Consider the following 26,873-nt stretch of genomic DNA (forward strand, 5'->3'; position numbering starts at 1 on the left):
GAGCGTATTGCTCAAAATTTGTGTCGTTACGCATTGGATTTTTTTCATGTCTACCGCATAGGTTGAGACCAACTAAAAAGTGTGAATATTACTTTACTTTAAATGCTTTTGAACTTAGACTATTTTACATACAAACGAAATTTGATTAAACGAGTCGTGTATCGTTGTCATAGCAACGCGGACGCCAAATACAAACAGCCACAAAATGAGTGTTAAAGTGAAGCTCGTCGAAAGTCCCACAATTTGGTTGTTGAAAATAGACAGCGATTGTTTCATTACAGAGTCTGTCGAAATTTCAAAAGAAAATCAATTAGAATTGACAGACTTGACTCCAAATGTCAAGTGTTGCGGTAAAAGCACGCAAACAATCACGGCTTTGCAAATTTCGGAAAAGGAACAAACATTTCCTTTGATCATGAATGTACGTATATTTGCCATAAACAATTAACTCTCCTTTAAAAAAACCGAATTATTGAACACTTGATTGGACATTTATCAGGATCAAGACGCGCAAGCAACCGTATGGGACTTGTATGGTACCATCTTTTATGAATTGATTTCCCGGCGGCCTTAATGGTATAAAACTGCATTTTCTTAATTTTTCAGATTCTTACCGCTTTACTGAAGAGGAAGAAGAAGAGCGAGAAGAAGGAGAAGAGCCTAGTTTTGAAGAAAAGATGGAATCGACAGTTTCCAAATTGACCTCACTGGGAAGGTCTCTATCCTCCATCGAAATTGCACCGCTGTGGGCCGAAATGGTCGGCGTGATTTGGCCCCGAGATCCTCTGCAACGGGTGGAAGTCGAAGATGGATTACGATTCAAATTGGAATGGAAAATGATCTGGAGCGATGAAAATCAATTTACTAAAGTGAATTGCGTGGCCTGCAATCCACAGGATCGGGTACATATTATTTAAACCGCAAACCGCTATCAACCCAAAAGAAATGTATGTATAATTTATCTTTGGTTTTTGCGCAACATTTTGAAGATGCTGTTCGCCGTAGCGTATCAGAACCTGAACACCCACAAAGGTTTTATCACCTGTTGGAACGTGCAGAACGTCACTTATCCGGAGCTCGTCATTTCGACCAGCACCAACCCGACCACCGTGAAATTCTCGATCGACAATCCACGTCTCATAGCAGTCGGAGACGAAAGCGGCATGGTTCGCTTCATTAGCATCTCGGCTTCGTCAGGACACATTGCTGAAAATAGAGTTCAAAGTACATATACAATTCCAAATGCCATTAATATGGGATGCCAGCGAAGATGACGGCCATTTCGGTTCCTTTTCTTCTAGACAGCGGCCATAAAGGAAGCGTGCTTGACTTGTGCTGGGTTGGCTGCAAAGTGCTGAGCAGCGGAAGTGACGGGCGAGTTCTCATGTGGACGACTGTGACGGCGGAACTCGCACTCGAATCTCAAGGTATAATATACAACACCCGGGACTATGAATTTGCTAATAAGAAATGGTGATTTTGTGTTGTTTAGTTATTGCGGAATTGGAGCCGTCTTATTACCATCTGGAATTGCCGAGATTGATCGAACTCACTCTACTCTCGCAGCCGGACTGCTTGCCCACTCCGGCTGCGCGATGTTGCGTGGCTCCGCTCAAAAGCGACCCGGATCGATTCATCATCGGCTCGGAAGATGGTTCGCTCCATACCGTACGTAATATATTTGTATTTTTATTCCGTTTTTTTTAGAGTCTAAAAATAAATAAATTTTTATTATTTTGTTTTATAGTTTTCTTTCCTCCAAAATTATGTGCCACTAATGACGACTCAAAGACACGTTGGAGCGTTAGTCCATATGGAAAGTACGTACCGTATAAATAATTTTGTTTCTTTCTTTCCGTAAATCTTTTGACTTAAACCTGGTGGTTGTTGTTATCTTTAGGAATCGACTACGAAGACAAGGAGTACATCATTACTCTTGGCAACGACAATATGATTTATGTGGAAATGTTACTGCCAGGACAGAAAAGCCAAGTTACGCCACTTTTCCCAGAGCCATTGGCAAGTTTTTCATAAAATCTTGTAACGAAAATGAAATAACATTTAATATTATCGAGCAGGGATCCATCATCAATTTCACGTGTAATCCCGACTGTCCCGAGCTGATGGCCATCTTAAAACCCGATTCGATTGAACTTTGGAAAATATTCCCGGCAGCCATGTTTTTAATAAGCGCTCGCCGAATGCCGGACCCAGCTTGCAAAACTTCACGACTCACGACTGTGTGTTTCGTCGCTCATTCCAAGGTGAATTCCTAAAAATAGAAAATAATTTCGTTAATAAATAATAAATAATAATAAATTACAGGCACTTCTCGTTGGAGACGACATTGGTAAAATCCACGTTTATTCTCACAACTACAACTACAATCCGTGATAACAAACATATTTATTGTGTCATCTGTGTGCTACCAACCGCCACCTTGGCGTGCTTGGAGAAATCATAATAAAATTAAGGAGGGAATCACAATTTGCAATCATCCACGTCAGTCCAGACAGTTCATAATAAATACGGTCTGTGTTTTTGGTTGCCAATAAACAGATTTCATTACGAAAGTGTCGTAGAAACGCTCATCAATTTCAACCAGTTTAATGCCTTTATACCACGGAAAAGGCTCAAATTCTTGACTAGGGCCAAATTTAGAAAAGGAAATGTCGAAGTATTAAAATACGTACAGAATAATTTGAAATGACGTTACGATAGAGTACTTGAAGGAATACAAAACTGTTAGACAGTTACACATACGTCATACACCACAACCGTAATAAATTGGTATAAAAATGATATCGTTTTTAAAAAATTTCGATTTTTGATGGCGACTTTCTTGTTTTTATTGATTGGCATCGAGTAGGCAGCGTCTGTTGAAAGTCTGAGCAGTTTCCCGAATCCATTTGTTGCTGACTGTATTACATTTTAAATACGAAAAATTAAATATGAAGGAATATTTACTAAGCTACAAATTGACTAGCCGAGAAAAAATGAACGGAAGTTTGGTGGGTAACTCACCCCATTTATGTCCCAGCAAGACGGGACATGCACCGTGAAGAGTTAGAGGATCCGGTTTCCCGCTGCGCTTCAGGTTATACCAAAATGCGGCACCGCCCTTCACCGGCTTGACTGCGACGCCAGCCCGCGGGAAAGCCGTCGACCCGCCGCGCTCTACGTCGTTAAGCTGTAATGGCATTGATGATGGTTCCAATAAAATACAGTGTTTTATCACCGTGCCAAATGTTTACCCAATACCCATCTCCCGTCTGATTACACACAGACTGACTTAGCCACAAACCGGTAAAAGATAAAAAGAATTGGGAATTTATAGTATCACAAAAAAGAAGAAAAGGCAGACACGCAGACTCTTTTGCGGGTGAAATAATTCACCGTGACTAAACTGTCTTGGATGGACGTAAAACCGCAAATCCCATAACTTTTTCCTGGGCAATTTTTCGACAGATAGTGTTGCTTTTTTCCCCTGTTTGTGTTTTGTTGTTTTCACTGGAATTAAGTATATACATCCCCCAAAAGTATAGAGATAAAGTTCCCATAATAGTAATGAAACATGTGCAAACTATTTGTTAGGATGAGTATAAGCTAAGCTCCAACAAATTCAACCTTCAAATAATTACAAGAAAAACGATGGCTGCTGTTCGATTTTGGAAAACCAGACCAGCACAAACAGATAAAATAACATCAGGAACAGCAGGCTGGGCAATTACACCAAGTAAAAAAAAAATTCCCGCCTACAAAGAATAGACATGCGAAAGAGAAACGTGCTGTGGCATCATCATGGGAAGTCGGCCGCCGAGGAATCAAGTGGCCAGCAGCACAGCAATATACTCACGTAAAACATAAATGTCGCTATCCGATCTCCAGCTTGGAGCTCTCGATGGTGCATGTACTTTTTTTTCGCCTAAGAAAAAGCCAAACAATACCCGCCGTTTAACCGACTAAGAGTTAGCTATGCTATGTACATGGCAAAACTACGAGAAAATCAACTAGATTTAAGATTTTTTTTTTTTTTTTTCCAAAGCCAGCGTGTTAAAAGCGTGAGAAAGGGTCTGTCCGTCTAACTACTTTCCGTGCCAGTGGCTACACCAGTGGGTTTTTTTTTTAGTCTATTCCCAATTGAATTGTTCTATGCATGATTTATGCTGTAGGCTATATTTCTTCAGCAATCACGAGAGTTAACTTACGTAAAACATGTAAGTGGCAATTCTGTCGCCCATTGCAAGTTCGCGAGGAGGCATCTTTTCCAACTGTAAAGTATGTTAAGTCCATTGGGTCGTATAGGTGATACAGTCAAATGTCAATTGTAATAGTCAGTGTCGACAGCAGTTTAAGGTATGAACGCAGGAAAAATAAATTGAGCAGGCATGAAATATGTGATGCGCCAGTATAAGTATTATACATCTAATTTATAACCACGAAACTGAAAATGATTCGAACGTCAGCGAACTGAAAACAAATAGCTATAGTTTGTATATGGTGAGAAGCTATGTAGTATACTGGTCTGTGGCAAATTGTAGCTTGACTTTCATGGTTGACTAGTTGAATAAAATGATATCGTAAAAGTCGACCACATTTTACTATCTGGCGAATAAAAATAGTTCACAAATTCCAAATAAAAATGGACATCCTGAGATGAGAGTGAGAGGAACAAAGTTCTTAAGATGGTTTTGATCAAATAAGAAACTTCGCGATCGAAGAGTAGTAAACGGAGAAAATGCATCCAACCGTATTCAATCGTCTTTTACCACTGCCATAGTTAAGGCGGTCGTTTGAAGGTGACCGTTAATTTTTAGAATCGTGTCAGTAAGATTGTGTACGTGATCATTGGACTCTGGAAAAGAAGCAACTTTTGGGCGTGTTCTATAGTGACTTAGAGACTTATTGGTCGCTTGCAACATTATTATCAAAATGAAAATACATGTTATCGAGGAGAAAATTAAATTAAAATTAACTTGCTATACTGGCGCATCACTACCGAAATAAAATCAAACAAATTTTTATTACCTCGAAATCCGCTTTGTCTTTCATTAGATAGTCATGATGAGGTGAGTAATGTCCGCCAATCCCGTAGTTAGCAACCTAATCGTCAGTAATTAAAAACAAAATAATAAAAAAGGGAATGAGCGTGAGATAAACTATCTGTAGGCTACCAATAAAAAATTCGATTTCGATTCAAACCTGAAGGAGTTCTGCTTCGTCGCGAATAGGATCGGTTTTCAAGCCAGTGATTAGTCCAATCCGCCGGGAAAGACGATTTAGTAAGGGGTGTAAACCCTCTGGAAGCCAGGCCGTTTTCGAGGTCCTAACATTTGAAACTTCGTGCCCCACGCCAAGTTTCCCTTGCACCATCGATCGAGCCAACTGCATTTACACACACGACGTCATTTTTAGAACAAAGCGATACTTTTTTTTTCAATTTTATAGTTACCAGTGGTTTGGCTAATTCCTTGATTGTTTCGATTTCTTCGTCACTCAGTACATCGTGAAATGTGTAAATCGCAGGCTCGAATGAATGTTGTTCGATTTTGATGGGCATCAGGAGAAAATAAAATTGATGGCGAGTATCGTACCAGCATTTCAGCTCCGCCAGGAGTTTGTCATTCTTCAAAAAATAAAAACGAATTCATTAATTGATGTAATCCTACCAAAACTACCAAAATTACTATAATTAAATTATTTTCAATAATTAGGTTATCCCGTATTGCTGTACAACATACCAGTAGTCTTTCGCCCCTACACAATGCGTTAAAGTTGGAAGCGTCGTCCTGATCGCTGATGTGTTTCCCGAGATTGTACTTCCGACTGCGAATAATCTCACTCCGCTGGACCACAGCCGGTCTCTCCCTCAGAGGTAAGTCGAACGAATTGGTGTGCGATAGCACGGCCATCGGTTTCCGTTGTTTCGTTTGCTGCAAGGTGTCATCGTGCTAAAAATGAAATGAAAATGACGCGATCAAAAATACATGAAAAACCGAATGCTAAAAATCAATACATACCATGTTGATGGCGTGCTGAATGAATTCCATCACCTGGTCCTGCCTAATGGTTTTGTTATTTTCCAGCCCGGCTAGAATATAAGACTCTTCGAACCACTCGACCGCTCGTGCGTATGCGCCGGCATTGAAGGCGTGTTTGCCCATGAACAAGCAATCTTGGGCGGTCAGTTCTGTATACGGAGGAAAGTGAACACAATAATATAGCGGTAAAAATAGTGCCGCATCAACGACGAGTGCTTGTGAAAGATGAAAACACACATTATACAGTACCTGCACGCGTTTGTCTACCCCAGAGGTTTCCTCGAGCCAATTGAGTCATGTTCAGCTCGTAAGTGTCTTGTAGACACCGAAGAAATCCTCTTCTTTCGGAAATTTCGCCCCCATGCGAACGCGTTCCAACTGTCGCAGAGCGTCTATCGTTGTTCACAAGAACGCAATAAGCTTTAATATTTCAGTATATATGTTTTCTTTATTCCACTATGATCGCAAATATACTTCGCCAGTTGTCAGCTTTGATTTCTTTTTCTACCGTCTGCCAATCGAAGTAAAGACGTTTCATCAATCGGTAAGCATGAATGGGATTTCCTGCCACCCGTTCGATGAATTCCTCCTCGCTAGCCGCTTTTTCCTCGACCACGCTCTGGTAATCCTCAAGATAGCTAATAATACGAGCATGATGTAATTTGAGTATCAGATTCGGTTGTATTTCTACGCGAAAATGTCCGTAAATAATTATAGGTATGGACTTACTGTCGAATGATCGATAATTTAGCTTCCGTCTGGGCGACCAATTCTCCCAACACATTGACTACTTTTTGTTCAAGGCGAAAGGTGTTTGCCAAATCGGCCGAAGCGGAAAACATGTCACCGGAAACTGGCCGGGTTCCTAATATCACCAGCAGCGTTGTTATTATCAGAAAAATTGGGCCCATCTTTTCTCTTCTGTTTAATGATAATCTGCAAGGAAAAAAAAAAAAAAAAAAAAAAACAGATAATTTTCAGTCAACACCTTGATAGAACCATTTTATAAGAGGAAAAGTTCTAGAGAAATGCGGTCATTTGTGGTTGCGCGTAAAGTCCCAATGGGCCATCACAACGATCGGAGAACTATTTGTGGTACATAATTAATGATCTTATCGCTGGCTATACAGTACTTCGCATTCTTAAAAATGATCACTTCTTATAATAAGCATTTATATAGAAAAATGGGCTGGTCTCCAGAAAAGAACAAACATAACGAGTCATAAATTGCAAAATATTTGATAGAAAATAAAATTATACACAATGAGATAGACATTATTTTCTTTTAGTTCCTTACCGAAACTGAGAATAGATAGTCAGTTTTATGTCTTACATGGCTAACTACATGTCCCATTTCTCGTTGGTTCATAGCAAATAGTTGCATGCACAAAACACCACGTACCGGTATTCCATTATGGTGATTTCTGTCCAAGCAAATGTGTTTTGCGGTAACCATTGAAATTCAACAAAACGTGAACACCAAAGCACACATCACAATACATTCACCATATCTCCCATAGAGACAATACGCAGCAGTATATCTATCCCATATAGAGACGCGCGTTACCTTTCGGGCTGTTTTCTTTGGTCCTTTGTTGCTGAGGATTGCGAGATAACTGACTGTAGCGAATTCAAAAGCTTTTAGAAACGCTTTTGTTCAACTCGTGCTTGGAATATACCGTTAGGTAACTTTTGCGACTACAGTGTGACCCTTTGAACCCATCGTGATACGGGGTAATAAAGCTACTAGCCTTCAAGTCAAATGAAATTAACTTAAAATTAACATGGTAAAATAAGGAACGAGAGTAGACACATAAGTATACAATAAAATAATAAAGTGTTTTTTTTTTTTCTTTTGTGCGTGTGTTTAGTAGCGCCAGGTGTAATGACACGAAAGGTATAGTATAGAGGACATCAAGGCCCGTCATCCGGTCAAGTGCAGCCTCAGAACTTAGCGACCGTGCAATGATTACAGAGCGCTACGCAATGCAAATGATGCTCGGCCACCTGTTTTAATTATATCTTCCTCTATTATTATTTGATTTCCTTCCCGCTGTTGTTTGAATTGAGGAAGAAAAAAAAGGCATAATAGACAATGGCACGTATAGTCATTCCGTCATGGCAGTGCACGCATCACAGTGCAATTTCGGAGCAATGGGGTTCAGAGACCGATTCGAGGAAGTTTGAAATTCCCTTTCTATTTTTTTATTTTCTGGCGTATTCGGCAAGATGTGGGCTCCGTTATGAAATGACAGAATGGACGCGTGTTTTCACATCCATTGTGCTGAGCAATTTTTTACAAATGATGCCAATCACGGAGCAGAGCTAGAGAGGGAACGGTACAAAATTAGGAGGACACCATTCAACGGAACACAGGTATTCTAACGAACGAATTTCCCAAGGGAACTAGCGGCGCACGCTTTCAATGATCATCCGCTATAAAAATCCACACGGTTTGTTTACAGCCTATACAATCTGTAGTTTGTGTAGACCGTACAACATGTTTTGGACAAGTATTCTTTCATTAGAATCACCGGTAAAATGGAAAGGATTCGTGTGTCGTGGTTTCAGACCAGAACCTCAGCAATGAATTTTGCAATATCTTAAAAGGGTATTTTTAATTTAATCAAATAAACAAACAAAAACAAAAAAACTATCGATTTTGTGGTCGATAACTCTAATACAAATTGTACGATGATTCGAAATTTATAATCAAAACTCAATGGTAAATTGGTAATATTTGAATAAGGTTACCACAACCCTCGACATTTTAATTAAAAGGTTTTGATTTAATATAAAATTTAATTCAAGTCAAATTCTTTCTTACCTGTATTAATAGAATCCCAGTAAACGTAGCCTTTCTTCAAAGCAGGACTGTTGTCCCAGCGTGAATTATCAAAGCGAATCTTGTTAAAACGTCCGCTCTTCTTGACGATTGCCACCCAACTGTGAGGAGCAACTTTACTTCGGCTGGTTGTCTTCCATTCCCAACTCCTTTTTATTTTCCATCGATAAAAAAAAATCTGCTATTGTACAACCAAGCCACAAGAGAGAAAAAAGGGAAAAGAAACAGCGGCAAAACTATTGGTAGAGCACGACACAAACAGGCACACATACTACACACTTTGGGGTCTTTCACACATTTCTCAAGGACGAAAAAAACCTATAGTGCTCGACGGCAGCTGTCCTGCTGCTCTTCTCGTGTCAGCAATGCTCTTAGTCTTCTTTTTGAAAAAATAGATAAAATAAAAATAAAACCGAGAAGGAGCAAAGAGAACTTCATCAAGTTGGTCGGTGTATTCTCACGATTAAATCAAGTGGTGACGCGTCGTCTTTATTTGGTCTGCGTACCGGCTAGAGTCGGTTCATTCTTTTACCCACAGACACATAGACATGTATACCTACACCTATTTCCATCGCATCACGGTTAAATAACTCGAATTATTCGTTTGAGATTTAACGCGCGAGATTTGTATACATACACTAAACGTACTGGACGCCCCCGAGAGTAAAATCGTTTCGGCCATTTGTAGCGAATTTGATAAGCTATCCAATCATTTCTACTCATAGCTAGATGAGAACTGTTCCAGTTCACATGCTCGCAAAACAATGGAGAGTAAACAATTATATGTGAATACCAGTGAAACAAAAAAGGGAAAAGAACACCATAGAGAAATCCCAGGAGTTGCATAATGCTAGGCCACTGTACCTATTACACGCCACGATCGAAAGTTGACGACCCTCGAAAAATTTTGAGTGAAATAGAAAATTATTTATCGAAACCCAATCATGCAGGAGCATGTACACGCCTCCCATTCGGTGCGTATGACAGTAGGTAGGAGGGCACCGAGACCATCTGTCGCGCTCATCATCTGTTTCTGCTGTTTGCGGTGGACCGCAGTTTGCGCCACACAAATCGCTTCGGATGTTCTAGGCACTGTTCGTCCTTGAAAGGGTTACTAGCACGTAGGAAAACGAAAAGGTGAAAGTTAGTGTTGCCTATCCTGACTTTCATTCACCCATGAAACTTGGGCGGCATGCGCCTTTATTGCACATTCACTTTTGTTTTGGTTGAGAATCTTCTCTAAATCATCGAAATCGATCACAATCCGAGATAACACAGGCACTTTCGTCGTTACTTAGTACTCAATCAAACTTAGTGAAAAAATTCTGATATATGTATTTATAGACTGGAGGATTCCATGATCTTAGAACAAATTCCGAATTGAATTGAATCGTTGAATTTCTAGTGTGCATATATTGTATGAGTTGTATTCCCATGAATACGTGAAACCACAAGATTTACACAACCAAAAATTGTCAGTCACTATCGGCATTATCTTCTTGGGTCCCTGATCGTAATTTCAGAAGGTCCATCAGTTTGAAAGGATCTTCACCCGACGTTAAATGGGCTATGTCTTCCGGAACGCAATAACGACGGAGTGGATTGCTACGGATCCCTGACTCTTCGGGAATGAAGCGAAAATCGGGCGTAGCGCTAGCGCTGAGAATGAGAACAAATTGAAATAATTACAAGTTCTGGCGATTTTAAAATCAAGCTGAAATAATTACCAATCGGAAGGCGATGTCGTCTCTGAAGCGTCGCTAATCTGTAGCAAATCTTCATTCCAGTCGAACAACAAAGAGTCTGTGATAACCCCGTAAGGATTAAAATCGATCAAAACAATTTTATCCTTTCGTTGTCGAAATACGTCCATCACATAGTTGTCGAGGTGAAATTTAGGACGTATCTGTTCTTTGAAAAAACTGACAATGTCACGAACTATGTCTTCCTTTTCTTTTTCAATGAAGGGAGAAAACTGAGTATCATCTCTCTGTGAGATTCCTAGTTGACACAATTAGAAGTTTAGGACCAATGTTTAAAATTTGAAACATGATGTAAAACCATTAATGTTACCTATTAGATTTTTATTTTGGACAAAACAACGGAATTCATTCACAGGGTTTATTTCAACCCACTTTCTCAAAACAAGATTATACTTCACAGGAGTTTGATTGACATTTTGATCTTCACATTCCTGTAATAAAGTGACCGATGAGTTTGCTGTATAAAGTCGCTGATTAATTGATGTAGAACAATATTACTTTGAATGGCTCAGTCAGATCATGAAGAATAAAATCAGAGCTTTTCAGCAGTAGATGTACATCAGCAGACATGTGACACTGAAGCGAATTATTTAATGCAATCCAAGCAGCATCCTGAAGAATTCATAATACCTCGATGATAAATATGAAAATTTAAGTAGAAATAAAAAATATTAACACAACCTTGGGAGAACTCCAGTTTAATTTTATAAAGGCTTTACCACCAAATTCAGCTATTGCTGTGGTAATCTCTTTGTCAATGTCTTCAAAATGTGGGGCCTAGAAAAGCGAGAATTAAAAAAAACAGAAAAACCAAAACACAAAGAATTTAAACCTCAAGTGCAGGTGTCTCGCTTTCTGCCTTAGCCCAACCTTCTTCATCATCTTCAGAATCACTGGAGTTTGAATCATCTCGGGAATATGTAAGCAACGCTTGATCGCTGCGTAACACTAAGTTATCGGCGAGCAGGTAGTCGACAAACTCTTGGGTTAACGGAATAATTTTGCTAGGAAACGTCACCTTCTTGAACAGTGGATACCATTCAGAAAAAGAACACGCCTGGATTTCGTGGCTTTTCATCCCTTAAAAAAGTTCCACGCTGGTTTATCAGATACCAAAATTGTTCGTGTCAATCGTGTTCTTACATTTGCTTTCTAAGTCCAGTAGAGTAGCCATGCATATGCACTTATGCAGTAACTAATAGTAACCAAAACTGTCACTTGCTTTTGTTATTGATAGATAACGCCATCTGTGAAGAGAAAATAGAAACAAGGATCAGAGAAAATTTTGTTTTGAATGTGGGTGGGCGCATTCAAAACGAGTCTCTCGGAAACAATAAAATATCAAATCAAATAAAAAAATAATGAAGCAAGCGTGTCCTGCTGGTCCTTCTTGGTTTAAAAGGAGTCAAACCAGTTAAACAAATTGGTCGGAATACCGATGAACAGCGAATACTAAGAAAAAAATCGACGTGAAATTATAAGCTTAATATGGACCATCGCAAAATTAAATTCAATTCAAAATTTTTTTTTATTTATTTTTGAAATAACCGGGTTTTACATGTGCTTATGGGGTGAATAAGTATCTAATGAAATTAACGACGGTGTAGCGTCTGTCTAAAGTAGCGCTCAGAGTGTAATAGTGTAATAACTCTTAAAACAGACATATTTTCTCCTGCCAGCTTGTCGCCTTTTTCCTTCATCCTTGTATCAGCTTGTATAGTCAATCCAGAAGTTTTATCTAGTAATTGCTTTTTCATAAGTTCATAAATCCCCGTGTATCCGTGAATGGCTCAAGAGTCAAGCCTTATAAGAATAAGTGGTTTTAAAGGAACGTCATATGTGAGATAACGATTTGCAACACGCATAGCTCCAAACTCTGATAGGAGTTTAAACTTAATACTTTAGAATTTATTCAAAGAATGGTGTTATTTGAGAACTGCCACGTGATTAAAAACAGATGCACCCCTGATGCACTTCGTGAGACTTGTCAGGCGATTATTTCTAGCGCTAATAAATAATTTAAAAAAAATTTATTATTTTCAACCGCGATTATTTTTCAAATTTCGAATCCGGAAAGTCTGCCGGCCACATCCGCACAAGGCCATAATAATATGATGGTACAGCTGTTAGTTTTAGAGGCTATTTCTTTGTTTACAATTTTTCACAAGACGTAATCAGGGAACTTTATTGTCGGGAACAAGGTTGATTTGGGAGAAAGAGTCCGAACGAGTGACCGCTAAGGTGGTCGCTATACTGCAGCATAACGTCAGCTTTATGCATTGAAATCGGGCTTTGCCCTATTAATATATAATAGATAGGAATTTTTGTTTCGCTGATGTGATTTTGACAGCTAAAATTGGGACTGAATGCCCAAAAAAGCTGTCCGTTCATTGAAATTATCACGGCCATCACGAAATCATTTTGCCTTACGAGATTTTCGGGAATTTCACGGATGTAGGACGTTCAGGCCCTACTTTCTATGTGGGCCTGAACGTCCAAAATACTAATAATACAATGAATGTATTTAATGTGACTTGGTATCCGTGGCCTAGGCCAACGCTTTGGCATATTGCTTTTGTTTTGACTGGAGTTTTAGCTTAATGGAGGATAGTATTCTGTTTTAAACTAAAAATTGGTAATTAATAACCTTGTGTAAGTTAAACTTAATGGGAAAAAAAGTTATTAGCGAGCCATACAGTGTGAATAGCTCAAATCCAGAGGATTTCTATTAGTAAATCTTGTAAAAACAAAGTTCTTGAATAATGATGAATATATTCGAATATATTATCAGGTTCCTCTTTTTCAAAATTAAGTTCATTCAAGAACTTTGTTTTTTTTATTTGAGCTAGGCACACTGTATGGTTTGCTAATAAGTTTTTTTCCCCATTAACTTACACAAGGTTATTAATTACCAATTTTTAGTTTTAAAAATAAAACATCCTCCATTATAGCTAAAACGCCACTTAAAACAAAAGCATGATGCCAAAGCGTTGGCTAGGACACGGAGACCAAGTCGCATTAAATTATTAATTATACATTCATTGTATTATTACTATTTTGGACGTTCAGGCCCAACAGCTGGACGTTCAGGCCCACATAGAAAGTAGGGCCTGAACGCCGGGGCCTGAACGTCCATGACCCATTTTAACCCGTCAATAACTAGCCCGAGACTACTATATATACTACTATATAGAGCCTTCGAAGGTAACAAAGGATACCTGTAAAATATTTTAGCATTACAATTTTCAAATTTTGAATGGCGAAAATGCAAGTCTGCCGTGGGGAAGAGCCACAGAGGAGGGCTCTCCTGCGGGAGGTATCGTAGACTCCCGAAGTCGGCAGGAAATGGCCTAAAAATTACAACAAAATTTATCCGAATAAGATTTACGCCATAAAAGAAGAATGTGAAAAGGTATATACTTAGATCACGCAGACCAAAATAAAAATTCTAGTTCCTGATTTCGATCGAACGCAGGTGTGTTTTGTAAAAGAAATTATCCCAACTGTCGCAGACTCTCGGACTAGTATAATCATTTTGTGAACGACTTCCAAAATGAAAGAAAAAAAAAACTAAACTAAAATCATCAGCTGTACTATAACCTATAGCATTTTTTAAGGTAAATTACAAAAGGTTATTTTAATGTAGTAGTGCTGCCGAGTGCCAGCGGGTTTTATATTTACGAGGAAAACGCAACGAAAGTGAATGTGATCAGGTTCAACGACCTGAAATTTCGACTACAAGTTGTGTTAGTATTAGATTTCGCGGTTCCTTTTTAGAATTTCAAATTTAAATTCTTAAAACCACCTGTACATAGTGTACAGGCGCTGCAGTCTACTGTGTACTACCTTAGCAACAAATACTGCAGGTTACTTCCGCAATCATGTAAAACATGAAATTTTACAAAGTGAAATTCAGATAGCTTATCTTTCTCTCTTTAGACACTTCCAGGAGAATTAATTTTAAATATAGAATATCGAATGACAAAAGATAGCGCAAAAAACTTGTAATAAAAAAAACTTAATTATTATAAGAGAGCAGAACTCGGATAAATGAGATTAAAGTAGACATTTAGAATAGAAGATAGAAGAAGAATTAATATAGAGAATATATCAACTCAAAAATAACATCTATAAACTAATTCCTTTGATTGTGAGTTTAATATGGCATATGCCATATTACAGGGTTATATACTTATATGTAACTCAGTTTTTTCAGCAGAAAAATGTACACAGCTTCGCTTGGAAACCATTCATGGCATTCAAGGATCTGAAAAGAATGTTTTTGTTCAAAAGAAGTCTGACGTAACCTTGAATTCGCCCACGATGGCATGTAAAAGTGTCGTTTACAAGCATCTCTGAAATAAAGCCAAATACATATAAAAAGACTGAAAAAGATATGGGAGTCTCCCAAGCCCTAAATTAGACAGCGCCTCTTGAGTAACCGCCCCTTTGCTTGCTCTTTCCTTCCAGCTGTGTTTGAAAAGAAAAAACCGATCGGCGGACTGGAGTCTACCTTCAAACACCGCGCAACTTTAGAATCGCCAAGATGACATTTTCCGTTCTCGAATGGATTGCCACTGTAATGTTATCACTGATTGCATTAAAATTTACCTGGAATGTTTGCCACTTTGTTTTTACCACGTTTCTTGGTTCCTGGCTCAAATTGAATTTAAATCTGATGGATTACGGACCCTGGGCAGGTGAGAAAAAACACTTTTTTTTTGCTTCGAACTATTTCCGTGTTGTTCCTTATCAAACTTTATCCATCCTTGATTCTTTGTATTTCGTATAGGAATTCCTTGATTAATTAGCTTTTGTTTAGAGTTGGTCGCAAGCTATACATAATTTTCGCTGATCCTGCCTAAGGCAATTTTGAACATGTAAAGTAGGGGCCTTGTCCTTGGTTAAGAAAACGTCATTCCATATATATCGTGGAAAGGATATGCATGAAGCGTGTTTGTGTTGAGCGTGTTAACATAAGGAAAAGGTAGAAGGACGCGTGCAAAATATATTCATCAAATAGTGATGCTATGATTGCTACGCGTCATTTTTACAAACTGGTTGCTTATAGTTAGTAAATGTATTTGAACGTACTACATAAAGTCAGAATTTTTGTTGACATTTCAGTTATCACGGGAGCCACAGACGGAATCGGCAAAGCATATGCACACAAGGTATGACTTAACAATTTATAGCTTTTCAAACAAATGAATGAAGTAAATTTATATGTTTATACCGTACAGTATTTGTGTTACCAACATTGTGTTTAACTTAATCATTTTCCTTTTCTCTTAGTTGGCCTCAATAGGACTTGATGTTGTCCTCATAAGTCGTTCACCGTCTAAGCTTCAGGCAACAGCCAAAGAAATAAGTATGCCAAAATGATTCTTCTTCCTCCCGCGGAAGCGAAATTTGTTGATTTTCTCCGTGCTAGTAACACCGTTCTCCTTTGTTCACTGTAGAAACTCTCTACCCATTCGTCCATATTAAAACAGTGGCCATTGACTTTACGGGAGACCGTTCGATATATAAGGCCATTGACTCGGAACTGGCGGACTTGGACATTGGTATTTTAATCAACAATGTCGGCATGAATAATGGCTTTTGCCAACCATTCACTGATTTAGAAGATGCAAATATTTTGGACGATCTTATTCATTGGTAACATTCAAGATTCAAAATAGATTTAAAATGAAAAAATATATTTTTTTTTCTGTATAAATGGTAGCAACGTATCATCGATGGCACGTATGACTCATATGATCTTACCGCGGATGATTCGTAAAAGTCGAGGTGTTATCATTAATATTGGATCAATTTCCGGGGCTTTTGCTAGTAATAACAAAAATATAAAAACAGTTACAGTAATTTACTTTTATTAAAATTTTTAATCCTAATTTTTATTTACAGCGCCTCTAGCTACGGTTTATGCCGCCACCAAAGTACGTACTTTATAACGCTCTTGATGCTTTTTTTTTAAATTCGCATTTTTATACAATTTAAATTGTTCTTTTTTTTTTTTTTTTTTTTTTTTTTTTAAATTGGTTGAATAGGCATTTGTCGACAAATTCTCACGTGACCTTACGGCTGAACTGTCCGGCACTGGAGTTTTAGTTCAAGTAATTATAAAATTACTTTTACGACTTTTGCTCATTAAAAAAATTAATATAATTACGCGTTCAAATTTAATACTGATTTTTAAATCACAGACGGTATTGCCCGGTTACGTGATGACAAATATGCTTAGTGTCACTTCGTTTAGTAAATCATCTTGGACAGTTCCTAATCCGCAAGACTTCGTTGAAGCCAATTTCCGAACACTTGGGTTAGAGTCACGCACTGCTTCATTTTGGTACCACAAACTAATGGTATTATTTTGTTTATTATCTTTGCTTTAATTAGATTTTCTTTTCCCTGTGTTCAATAATCAAATTTTTTCCATTTCGTTTCGTTGTATAGCTTTCCTTTTGCGAGACGACATGCTTCCTTTTCCCTGACCTCTTTACTTTCTTTGCACGGAAACACTTCGAAGCCTTGAAGTCGGTCAATGGCCCGTTGAAGTCGCTCGCCTTCCCAAAGTAGTATACCTACTTGTTGCCGGTTGCAAACGTGCACCGTATGCTTCTGTACGTACGAATGGAAAAGGAAACCCGATTTTCTTACCAGTTCCAGTTGTATCACTATTATTTATCACGTTCTAATTCCTTGTTACTCTGATTATGGTACAAATATTGTGTGTTTGTATTTTCATTTCATAAAAAGTTAGTCTTGGTAGGTTTAAGTGGTTCCCTCTTCCATTACCTACTACTGCAGCTATTGTTTCAATCTTGATGTTTCCCATACACTGAAAATGAAAATGTTTATTAAGGGTACATATTGCTGGTAAAATGATAACACAGGAGTTTTTCTGGAAAACTAGAAAAACAAAAAAACAAAAAACAAAAACTTGAGAGTTCGGAAGTCATTTACAACCACAAGCTTTGATAAAGGGGAAATGGAAGTGGTGCAGATTGTTGTTTTCTCTAGCTTTTTTCGATACAATCTAATGCTATTTATAGCAGCATCACTTCACGCATACAGGCCTACATCTGAACCATTTTTTGTTAAAATGTTAGTTTTTTTCTTTCTGGACGGAAGCCGGTCGGAAGTTATTAAGCCACAAGTTGTGATAACTTTACGCAGTTGAACCACTTATTGTGAAACTGACGGTATTAATTGTCGATGACGGTGCTATAGAAGGCAGGCAGTAGCAATTCTTTTAGGTGGCTTATTTCTTTTTATGATTTGTCTGGAAAAGCGCAACAGCAATAAATGGATGGGAACAATTCAATACAAGCTATTCCCTCGATGAATCACGAATCCTGAATCAGTCAAGCAAGTCCTTTCAAAACGTTGAAACCGGATAGTTCAGTGCTAACTTATTTAAAGTAAGCAGATACAGACACAGGCACAGAAATCTGTTTGAAAACTTCTCGGACTGCACCCCGCAAACATCTGATGGCTCTAGGCTATCTGATCTTACACTGTCTGCTGTAATCTTCTATTCTACCAGCCTGCTGCAATTTAATTCATTCAATTGTGGTAAGTGAAATTTTTTTACTGTCTCGTATTTTATGTTTGAGAGAATTGGAACATTGTATATTAAAAAGTACGTTTTAGGAAATGTTTTAGTTATATTTGCGCTCCAGCATTGATCTGGTACTGGTTAAATGATAACACAGGGTTTTGTTGGAAAATTAAGATGCGTGATTTCGTATTATTAAGGAAACTTTGGTGTGTTATAGTAATTGTTAATTTGACTGAATTTCATTTTAGCCCCCAAGCAATGTTTCCTTGAATTGTGTTCAATTTACTGAATAGTAGAGCATTTAACTAATTTGTGGTCTTTTTACATTTAGATTTTTCAGCCTGGTTACCAATTGAAACAATAACGTTTTTTGGATTGCACCATTAACTGTAGACATGTAGAGCATGGTAAAAATAATAATTCTGACCAAATAATTTTGAAATAATAATAATGAATTTAAACGGGGTAACACAGAAGGTAGACCTAGAGCAAGGAGTCCCAGCACGCCAACTTTAACTACCAAGGAAAATGTCAAAAAATATAAAATATGAAGAAGGGACAGAAAGTTTAGAAATTGATGGGAATGAGAGTATTATCCAACATTCTCGAGAATTGGCGACAGCTAAAAATGAAGAGTTCGCAAGTAATTCAAAATCGTATCCTAGTAAGTATGAAGCAATCCTCTTAACTGCCAAGGAAGGTGTTGCCTACGAAATGAAAGAATGGATGGGAAATTATGGGAATCATCCGAAATCGTACGAAAACGCCGTCGAACACATCGAGTCGAAATTGGACCGCCCACTCTCTTGTTTGGAAACGACATGGACCGAGAGGCAATACGTCATAACGTTGTTAAAATTATGGTTGGAACATAGTTTGGGAAAGGCTTTTGAATATCTGGACAACGAGAAGAATGATATCAGCGGGGAAATGTCTACTGTCTTGAATCAACTGGATTCTTTAAGTTCACTCGAGGACTTTTGTTTCGAAATAAATGACGAGACATCGCCACTACGGCATTGGTGCGACTTTGACTGTCAATATCTTAAATTGATTCTCGAGCAGAAAGATATCTTCACAAGCACGTCCCGTTTCACCAACATTGTCGACTGCTATTTTAAACAATTTAAGACATCGTACATTGAAAGGGTTTTTTCTCAATGTCTTAATGACATCGTTAAAGATGAAAACCGCAGCGAGAAACACACAAAATTTATCGTTGACTTTAACAAATTCATATCCAACATCAACGAAGATAAAAATTTGCAAGACATCCTGGAGAAGGAAGGATTCCATCAAAATTATGTAATGAGCGAGAATAAAACTGGTCAAGATCTGGTGAAAAAATTGGTGGAGATGTTTCATTGCGTTGACGACGAGAGCAGCAAAATACCAGAATGGCTCCAGACATTACTTTTGATCGCGAACTCATTAAGTGAAAACGAATGGACTCGGAAATTGCAAGTGCTGACAAAAGAAACGTGCAAGAGATTCTTGTTGCCCAAAACTGAAATCGAATTCAAGGAAGAAGGCGGAAAGCAAATAATTTCCATTAAAGGTGTTGCCATCTTTGTCAGTAAAATGATTGGGAAAATGAAACGACTCAAAGATGAAAATCCGGATGTCGAGGAAATAAAAATCGTTGGACTCAAATCCGTTCACATCGACTGTGACTTGGATAATGAGATCTGGCACGGAATAAACGTCGGCATCGTCACTGACAAGCTCATCGTTGATGGCGTCATCAACGATGAGTCCACGGAAATTTCGAGCGGAGTTTGTTGGGACATATCGGGACAAAATTCCGAAGATGACAAACCGATGGGTGAGCTATTACATTTTACAGCAATTTTTTTTTCTTTCCTGTTGTCTAATGTTTAAATGAATTTGCTAAAAAATTTAGGAGAGCCTGTTCAACCGGGCGAGAGTGGCGGTAACGTTCACGTCGTGTGTAATGTAATAATCAACGGCCAAAAATGGACAATCGTATCTGACGGAGCCGACGGAAGTGCGGCTTATAAATGGACCAAAGAGAACTTTGAGGAATTATTTCCATCAGGTAAGATACAAAGCTTTAGTAATTTTTTCGGCTTTAAAACTGCGAAAATATTTACTCGTATTCTCATGACATTTTTTCCCAAATAAACAGGGCGAGTCAAAGGAACCAACCGACAGGAGGCTATGGAAACTGTTTTAGAGACATTGCACGAAATTCTACCAAGAGAAAATCGAACACAAGACGAAGAAATCAAACCAGAACACAAGGACAATTTTCTCATCCAGGGCCAATCGGAAGACGGCAGTAAAATCACGGCAATATTTTATGGAGAGAAAAACGAACATGAGACACTCATTTCAGTAACAAGTATAAACTTATGTATCTGAAATTTCTGAAATTATTAATTATTTCATTTTTTAACGCGTCATGAAGGTTTCACTCGTTTTATTTTAAGGATTAATTAAGTTTTTTTTTAATTAACAGGAGGCAATGCAGGACACGGTGGATACGGTGGTGACATCACCATTGAGTGTTTTGGCAACAGCATTGAAGCGAACAAAGGTCCTGGGATCCCTTTCACGGGCAAAGCTCAAACAGGACGCAAGCCTTTAATGGCTATTCGAATGGGTGTGTTTGAGGCATCTGGTTGTGACGGTAAAATTGGCAAAGTAACCTGCGACGTAGCTTACATCCATAATAGCAGCACTAGCAGCAGAGGAGATTTCTACGGGTTCGAAGAAAACAGGAAGATCAAAATTAAACTGGGAGTGGAGAGAAAATCAAAAGAGGACGACAACACCAAGTACATCAAATATAAAGTGGGTTACTTCGGAAAGAATAATCAATTGTTTGCCAAAGTGTCCATGATGAATTGCTCGTCAAAAGACGTACCATTGAATCTGATAAATGCGCTTAAGAAGAAGGCCGTCATTCGTCAAAGTCTCGTCCAACATTTCGACCAAATTGACGAACGGAAGCAATTGACAGATTCCATTCAAAAGAGGTTGTCCCATCCAGCGGTACATCGTTCGAATAGCATCGACGAAATTATAAAAGAGATGGAAAACAAGGTTCATCAACACCATCAGCTCATGACTCAATGTCAACAACAACAAGTTGACAAAATTGAAAAAGAACAATACGTGAAACCAGCGTCAGAATCATCACGTTCTTTTCCTAAACCAAAAATAATGGGCCGTCGTCCCGTTTGGAATAACGTTGTCAGCGCCAACTGCCTCGATGAATGGCCAACAGCAGAAGGAACTGACAGTCTCCTTCACTGCCTTTTCGGGCAGTTAAATTCAGAGGGTAAATACATGTGCAAGGACACCAACAAGTTTCGCAAACTTATTGATAAACACAGCCGCGAAGAGTCACAAAAGCGCACACTGGGATTAGACGAACTAGAAATGTTGGCAGAGATTTTAGAAATAAAAATTCACGTCTATGAACGCCATGGCTCCTCATCTTTCCGATATGAGAAAACGGTGGATTCCAACAATTTAGAAAACAACGAATATTTCGTCTTGCGTGAAAGTAACGGCCTATGGAAAAAACTTTCACCCAATTATAACCTTAATTTATTCTGCAAAGAGTTTGCTCCAGCAGCTGACGAGCAAAATTGCAATCCAACATATTTTGAACAGCTGAAACATTGGATCGATAAAAAGGATGAACTCATCTCTTCCGTTGAGAAGTTGAATCCCCAAAACAAGACGCCGGATAAACTATCTCAACTACTCTTGAAACGATTAAACAACCTCAACAATGACGCTGAACAAACAGAAAAACTTACATCCGCAATTAGTTCACTAGCAGAATGGGTCGAGTGCTACAACACCCGAAATATAAGTCCCTTTTTCTACCTCACTATCGTAGAATTGTATGAACCAGGCGAATGGACACGCGAATTTCTTCAATTAGAAATAGAAGAACGGTCGGAGACACCCTGGGAGAATGAGGAAGAGAGAGAAAATTGGAGAAAATTCATGTGTGAAAATCTGAGCAGTCACGATCGAGCATTATCGTTGTTCACTAAAATTGCAACGAAAACAGAGGCAAACGATGTTTTGTTTGCTTTCGATTTAAACAAACTGTTGAGAATGTTAACAGCTCTCGAGGAAGAAAAATTTGATTTGAAGGGAGACGTTAGTCAGTTATCTGTAATCAACTTTTTCTACAAACAGAGCAGCAAATTTTGGGAGAGAAAAGTCGACGAATGGTTGAAAGTTAACGAGCAACTGACTAAAAAGAAGAAGCTTGAATATGTTAATCTTTTACTGGAACTGGAATACAAAAATGAAAATGAATTGATTCAGGATTTAACTAATGATAAAAAAGGAATGGAATACACCCGATGCAATACTTTTCTTCCAGGAGATAATTCTAAATCAGAACCGAAAAGCGTGGAAGCGATTGTCGATGAAATAAAGAAAACAGATCTCAAGAACCATCATGAAAAAGCGTTGAAAAAGCTTGTTAACGAAAACATTATTACTGTATCGAAACTTCTGAGAGAAGAGTTACAAAACGACATAGAAATTATGGCGGAAAAATTGTTCAAAAAACAACCCGAAAACAAGAAATTAGAAACCTTGTTGAAGAAAGACAAGACAGTTAAAGACAATTCTTTTCACAGACAATATACCTCCAAAGTAAAAAAACAGAAGTCATTTTTTGAGCTTTATTTAGAAATGTATCAACACGCAAAAAATGAAATTCCCGCCCACAGTATTGTTCACGGAATTAACTTTTTTTTTCTGACTGATTTTAAGACTGCCGATATTTCGTCTTTCTTTTCTTTCGTATTGAAATTTCCAAACGTACTTTCCTTATTATCCAATCCAAACATAATGTCCCTTTTACCTAACCCAGACGAATCTCACGCATCACCAAATTCAAATGTTTTTTCTTCGCTGTTATCCAATCTAAACATAATACCGTCCCTATTATCGGATCCAGGCGTATTATCTTCCTTATTAACGAATCCATGCGTATCCTCCCTATTATCTAATCCAAACGTATTGATTTCCGCATTTTCCAATCCTGACTTATTATCTATGGCATCCAATTCAAACTTATTTTCTTCCATATTATCCAATTCAAACATATTATCCTCCTTATTACCCGATCAAAATGTATTATTATCTATGTTGTCTAATCCAAACGTATCTTCCATATTATCTAATCCAAACATATCTTCCATATTATCCTTACTACTACCCGATGCAAACAGATCATTATCACCCAATCCAAATCTACTTTCCGTATTACTCCATCCAAAATTCGCTTATATGGTCTCCAACCCAACAATGCTTAACATGGGCGGTGTAGAGTGGGCTGTAGCAAGTTTAAAAATATTTCTCTGCATTTTCGATTACGCTGTCGAACTCTTAACGGGAGACAAGCTGCGCGACACTCAGAAAATCGCAATTTTGTATTTAATTGATGACACCAAACACACTAAAAATGAAAGAAAAAAATTCGCGGAAGTATGGACCGGTGAAGGTAAATCGCTTATCGTAGCCGGCGTGGCCATTGCCTATGCTTTTAGCATGAAATTACAAAAACCTTGGCCGCATGAAATTGACATCATCACCAGCAACGACCATCTTGCCATCCGTGATTCCAGCCTGTCAGTCGCTCAAGGAGGACTCAAGGAAATTTACGAGTTTTTCAACATCACCGTGTCGAACAACTGCAGCAAATCTGTAGAGGATCGAAGAAAAGCGTATTACATGGACGTCGTGTACGGGACACTGGCCAATTTCCAGCGTGATTATTTGCTGGATGAATTTTACAATCGTGGAATTCGAGGCGACCGACCGACGGTTTATGCTCTCATTGACGAAGTGGATTGTATGCTGTTGGACCGTGGCAACAATATGCTCTACTTGTCGCACGACATCCCCGGCATGGAAATGCTTGAATCCCTATACGTTTTTATTTGGGAAAGAATAAATGACACTTCAGCGGAAATGATCAAATCCGCCGTCCTCTATGATCTCTACGGGCAAATGACAGAAGATGATTTGAAAAAGTTTCTCGCTCCGTTGGGACAAGAGGAATACGAACGAGCTGTAATATGGGAGCAACTGATTCAGAAGAATGTTATCGACCGACAAGGACGTCTGCTGATTAACGAAGTCAGTGACATTACGGAAGAAATGATCGACTACACGCCGACAAACGCGACGCTTCAGAAGGAAACACTCAATTCGAAAATAATCCATTTCCTCTGCTCAGTCGTCAAACGTGAACGTCACATTCGCATACCGAGTCATTTATTGGATTTCGTCGACAGACACCTGGAAACTTGGCTGGACAATGCCAGGCGAGCGATGGAACTCAAACGAGACGAGAACTACGTCATCGACCACGACCGATCAGACACAAATCCCGATTTGAATCCACAAGTGATTATCATCGATCCCGACACGGGGACGGATCAATACAGTTCGCAGTGGGACGGAGCCCTGCACCAGTTTCTTCAGCTCAAGGAAGGATGCAAATTGACGTTGCAGAGTCTGAAAGCGGTTTTCATCTCCAACGCCACATACATAAAGAAATATGATAACATAGCAGGTGTGTCGGGAACTCTGGGCTCTCAACCGGAGCAGGATTTTTTGAAGAGGAAATACGAGTGCGAATTCATGACTCTTCCGACTGCTTTCCCCAAACGTTTCAGCCTCAAACCGCCCAAAATATTGAAGACAAAAGAAAGTTGGTGGAAGGCTATTGCCCAAGAAACACGGGCGACCATTCAAGAAAATCGTTCCATCGTCGTCTTTTGCCGATCCATCAAAGAAGTCTACCAAGTTCATAAACACCTGAAATCTGCGACTCAGGATCTCAGGGATAATAATAAACGCATTCATCGCTACACACGCGACTACGAGAAATTCGAATTTGAAAATAAGCCCGGATTGGATGTCGGAAATGTGATCGTCGCAACCAACTTGGCCGGCCGAGGGACGGACATTAAAATCAGCAAAAATCTAGAAGCCAACGGAGGTCTGCACATTTGTTTGACTTACTTCCCGGACAACGAAAGAGTCGAGGGACAAGCGATGGGTCGTGCGGCAAGGAAAGGAGAACCGGGAAGTGGAATCCTGATCCTGTGCGAGGAACAAACTGACCAAGGGGATCGTGAATCGGGCACTAGTGAGGAATGGGGTGCCGAGAAAATGTTTTTCATGAAAGAGATTAGGAACCGTCAAGAGAGGGAACGAATTTCACGCCTGGAAAAAGATTTCGATCACACCGAAGGCCTTGAAATATTTTTCGAAAAATATACCGCCAATTTCTCGGAGAAGACGATAAGAGAAAAATGGGAGGAAGTTGAATACTTAAGAGATCATTGCATCGCCCGACAAGATGACGAAGTGTTGCTTACGCTCATTCACGGTAGCGCCCTAGACAAATGGGCCCTTTTTCTGGACGAAACGGATTACGACTTCAAATGTTTTGATTTAAAACATACGAAGTTTGAAATTAATTTGAAAGATTTAATTATGACGCCGGCCCGCACAATCAGTTATGCTAAGCACCTCGCAACGACAAAGTCGGAAAAAATCTATACAAAAAAAGCTGCCGACATTTTCAAAAAATTGATTGAAAATTCAAACGATAATTTCATCTATCCGGCCGCCTTTTATTACCTCACCTTTATTCTCCTAGCGGAAATGAAACAAGAAAGAGAAGAAAAGGAAAAGAAAAATGATGAGGACCACGACGAAGAACAAACATTAGCAGCACTTTTCCGAGCGTTACGACAAACAGAGACTATTTTGAATGACCACATTAAAATGCAGGAATCCTTCAGTGCAATCCATCAATCAGGAAGGCAAACTGCTGACCAAACCCCTTCTCTTTGTGCCGTCAACGGTTACAAGGAGCAGAAAGAAAATACCAAAAGAATACTTGAATATTTTCTCGACTCGACCATCAATTTGAAAAATGAAGTGGACAAAATCACACAATACTATCAAGAACACAAATGTGTCATTCCGACAACGCCAGAATTTTCACTCGACTGCATCGAACAAGACCTGAAGTCAAATAATTCTTCCAGTGAACTTTACGTTTTCCAACTTGTAGGATTTGATCACGTTATCAAGGAAAGATCAAATACAAACTATTAAAAAGTTTTGCTTGGCGCAGTCAATCCATGTTCATGTATCTTATGCATACGATATTAGCTCATGTTACATCTGCATAGCTAATTTTTCCAGTTTAAATGATATGACGAGTTATTAGCTGTTTAATGATGAAATACACAACTTTCGAAAGAAAATGTATCGTGTTAAAATGAGTATGAAATCTCACTCAACCTCAGACAGCTATCAAAGCTCTGATCAAATAATATGTTCTTTGAAAATACAAAAAAAATGGCACTGTCGTAAGATCAAGGTGTAAAAGCTGGCCCATCAATCACAAATTATACAAAAATTCTCATAATATATAAGAGAAAAAAAATTAGATAAGGACCATCCGACAGTGTACCAATAGTTTCGAAACGTCGGAACGGTTTGAACCACAATTCAGAACTAACCGGCTTACAAAGTAAAAATTGGCAGACACAGAGACACAAAAAATAAATAAGTCTATAAGCAGACAAATCTAACCATTTAAGACATTACGACAAGGAAAGGAAAAA

The 26,873-nt window shown here is 38.6% G+C and overlaps 5 protein-coding genes across 5 annotated transcripts; 3 read left to right on the forward strand and 2 right to left on the reverse strand.

Moving 5' to 3' along the window:
- Positions 1-205: 205 nt before the first annotated feature.
- Positions 206-2,290, forward strand: LOC124337068 (dynein axonemal intermediate chain 1-like). The gene is made up of 8 exons (XM_046791136.1): positions 206-421; positions 500-536; positions 607-902; positions 990-1,224; positions 1,302-1,427; positions 1,493-1,668; positions 1,748-1,820; positions 1,901-2,290. Exons 1-8 carry the CDS (start codon positions 206-208, stop codon positions 2,032-2,034), a joined length of 1,293 nt encoding a protein of 430 aa, XP_046647092.1. The 3' UTR covers positions 2,035-2,290.
- Positions 2,291-2,347: 57 nt separating this feature from the next.
- LOC124337148 (prolyl 4-hydroxylase subunit alpha-2-like) lies at positions 2,348-9,023 on the reverse strand. The gene is made up of 12 exons (XM_046791260.1): positions 8,869-9,023; positions 6,771-6,977; positions 6,516-6,679; positions 6,291-6,461; positions 6,021-6,190; positions 5,742-5,951; positions 5,453-5,626; positions 5,203-5,385; positions 5,029-5,103; positions 3,857-3,925; positions 3,025-3,190; positions 2,348-2,919 (listed from the first exon to the last, which is right to left on the reverse strand). The coding sequence occupies exons 2-12, from the start codon at positions 6,950-6,952 to the stop codon at positions 2,849-2,851; spliced, it is 1,635 nt and encodes a 544-aa protein (XP_046647216.1). The 5' UTR covers positions 6,953-6,977; positions 8,869-9,023; the 3' UTR covers positions 2,348-2,848.
- Positions 9,024-10,279: 1,256 nt separating this feature from the next.
- LOC124320735 (cell division cycle protein 123 homolog) lies at positions 10,280-11,866 on the reverse strand. The gene is made up of 6 exons (XM_046783612.1): positions 11,482-11,866; positions 11,331-11,426; positions 11,148-11,261; positions 10,960-11,080; positions 10,614-10,887; positions 10,280-10,545 (listed from the first exon to the last, which is right to left on the reverse strand). The coding sequence occupies exons 1-6, from the start codon at positions 11,725-11,727 to the stop codon at positions 10,362-10,364; spliced, it is 1,035 nt and encodes a 344-aa protein (XP_046639568.1). The 5' UTR covers positions 11,728-11,866; the 3' UTR covers positions 10,280-10,361.
- Positions 11,867-15,150: 3,284 nt separating this feature from the next.
- LOC124320627 (very-long-chain 3-oxoacyl-CoA reductase-B-like) lies at positions 15,151-17,510 on the forward strand. Its single transcript, XM_046783475.1, has 9 exons — positions 15,151-15,349; positions 15,777-15,823; positions 15,945-16,020; positions 16,112-16,310; positions 16,378-16,484; positions 16,560-16,591; positions 16,703-16,768; positions 16,859-17,017; positions 17,109-17,510. The coding sequence occupies exons 1-9, from the start codon at positions 15,196-15,198 to the stop codon at positions 17,229-17,231; spliced, it is 963 nt and encodes a 320-aa protein (XP_046639431.1). The 5' UTR covers positions 15,151-15,195; the 3' UTR covers positions 17,232-17,510.
- A 155-nt stretch (positions 17,511-17,665) lies between these two features.
- Positions 17,666-26,516, forward strand: LOC124320626. Its single transcript, XM_046783474.1, has 6 exons — positions 17,666-18,230; positions 18,548-18,623; positions 18,691-20,041; positions 20,120-20,275; positions 20,366-20,581; positions 20,699-26,516. The coding sequence occupies exons 3-6, from the start codon at positions 18,745-18,747 to the stop codon at positions 26,356-26,358; spliced, it is 7,329 nt and encodes a 2,442-aa protein (XP_046639430.1). The 5' UTR covers positions 17,666-18,230; positions 18,548-18,623; positions 18,691-18,744; the 3' UTR covers positions 26,359-26,516.
- Positions 26,517-26,873: the final 357 nt, after the last annotated feature.

The sequence above is a fragment of the Daphnia pulicaria genome, chromosome 1 (genome assembly GCF_021234035.1).
Source record: "Daphnia pulicaria isolate SC F1-1A chromosome 1, SC_F0-13Bv2, whole genome shotgun sequence".
Classification (NCBI taxonomy): domain Eukaryota; kingdom Metazoa; phylum Arthropoda; class Branchiopoda; order Diplostraca; family Daphniidae; genus Daphnia; species Daphnia pulicaria.

Coding starts and splice junctions, on each gene's coding strand:
- LOC124320627 (XM_046783475.1), top strand. CDS start 15,196: ATGACATTTTCCGTTCTCGAATGGATTGCCACTGTAATGTTATCACTG. Junction 16,311..16,377: donor TTGGACGATCTTATTCATTG/GTAACATTCAAG, acceptor TATAAATGGTAG/CAACGTATCATCGATGGCAC. Junction 17,018..17,108: donor TTTGGTACCACAAACTAATG/GTATTATTTTGT, acceptor TTCGTTGTATAG/CTTTCCTTTTGCGAGACGAC.
- LOC124320735 (XM_046783612.1), bottom strand. CDS start 11,727: ATGAAAAGCCACGAAATCCAGGCGTGTTCTTTTTCTGAATGGTATCCA. Junction 11,081..11,147: donor ATCTGACTGAGCCATTCAAA/GTAATATTGTTC, acceptor ACTTTATTACAG/GAATGTGAAGATCAAAATGT. Junction 10,888..10,959: donor CCAAAATAAAAATCTAATAG/GTAACATTAATG, acceptor TGTGTCAACTAG/GAATCTCACAGAGAGATGAT.
- LOC124337148 (XM_046791260.1), bottom strand. CDS start 6,952: ATGGGCCCAATTTTTCTGATAATAACAACGCTGCTGGTGATATTAGGA. Junction 6,191..6,290: donor GGGTAGACAAACGCGTGCAG/GTACTGTATAAT, acceptor CTCCGTATACAG/AACTGACCGCCCAAGATTGC. Junction 2,920..3,024: donor CTTGCTGGGACATAAATGGG/GTGAGTTACCCA, acceptor AATGTAATACAG/TCAGCAACAAATGGATTCGG.
- LOC124320626 (XM_046783474.1), top strand. CDS start 18,745: ATGTCAAAAAATATAAAATATGAAGAAGGGACAGAAAGTTTAGAAATT. Junction 20,042..20,119: donor CGAAGATGACAAACCGATGG/GTGAGCTATTAC, acceptor TAAAAAATTTAG/GAGAGCCTGTTCAACCGGGC. Junction 20,582..20,698: donor GACACTCATTTCAGTAACAA/GTATAAACTTAT, acceptor TTTAATTAACAG/GAGGCAATGCAGGACACGGT.
- LOC124337068 (XM_046791136.1), top strand. CDS start 206: ATGAGTGTTAAAGTGAAGCTCGTCGAAAGTCCCACAATTTGGTTGTTG. Junction 903..989: donor CCTGCAATCCACAGGATCGG/GTACATATTATT, acceptor AACATTTTGAAG/ATGCTGTTCGCCGTAGCGTA. Junction 1,821..1,900: donor AGCGTTAGTCCATATGGAAA/GTACGTACCGTA, acceptor TGTTATCTTTAG/GAATCGACTACGAAGACAAG.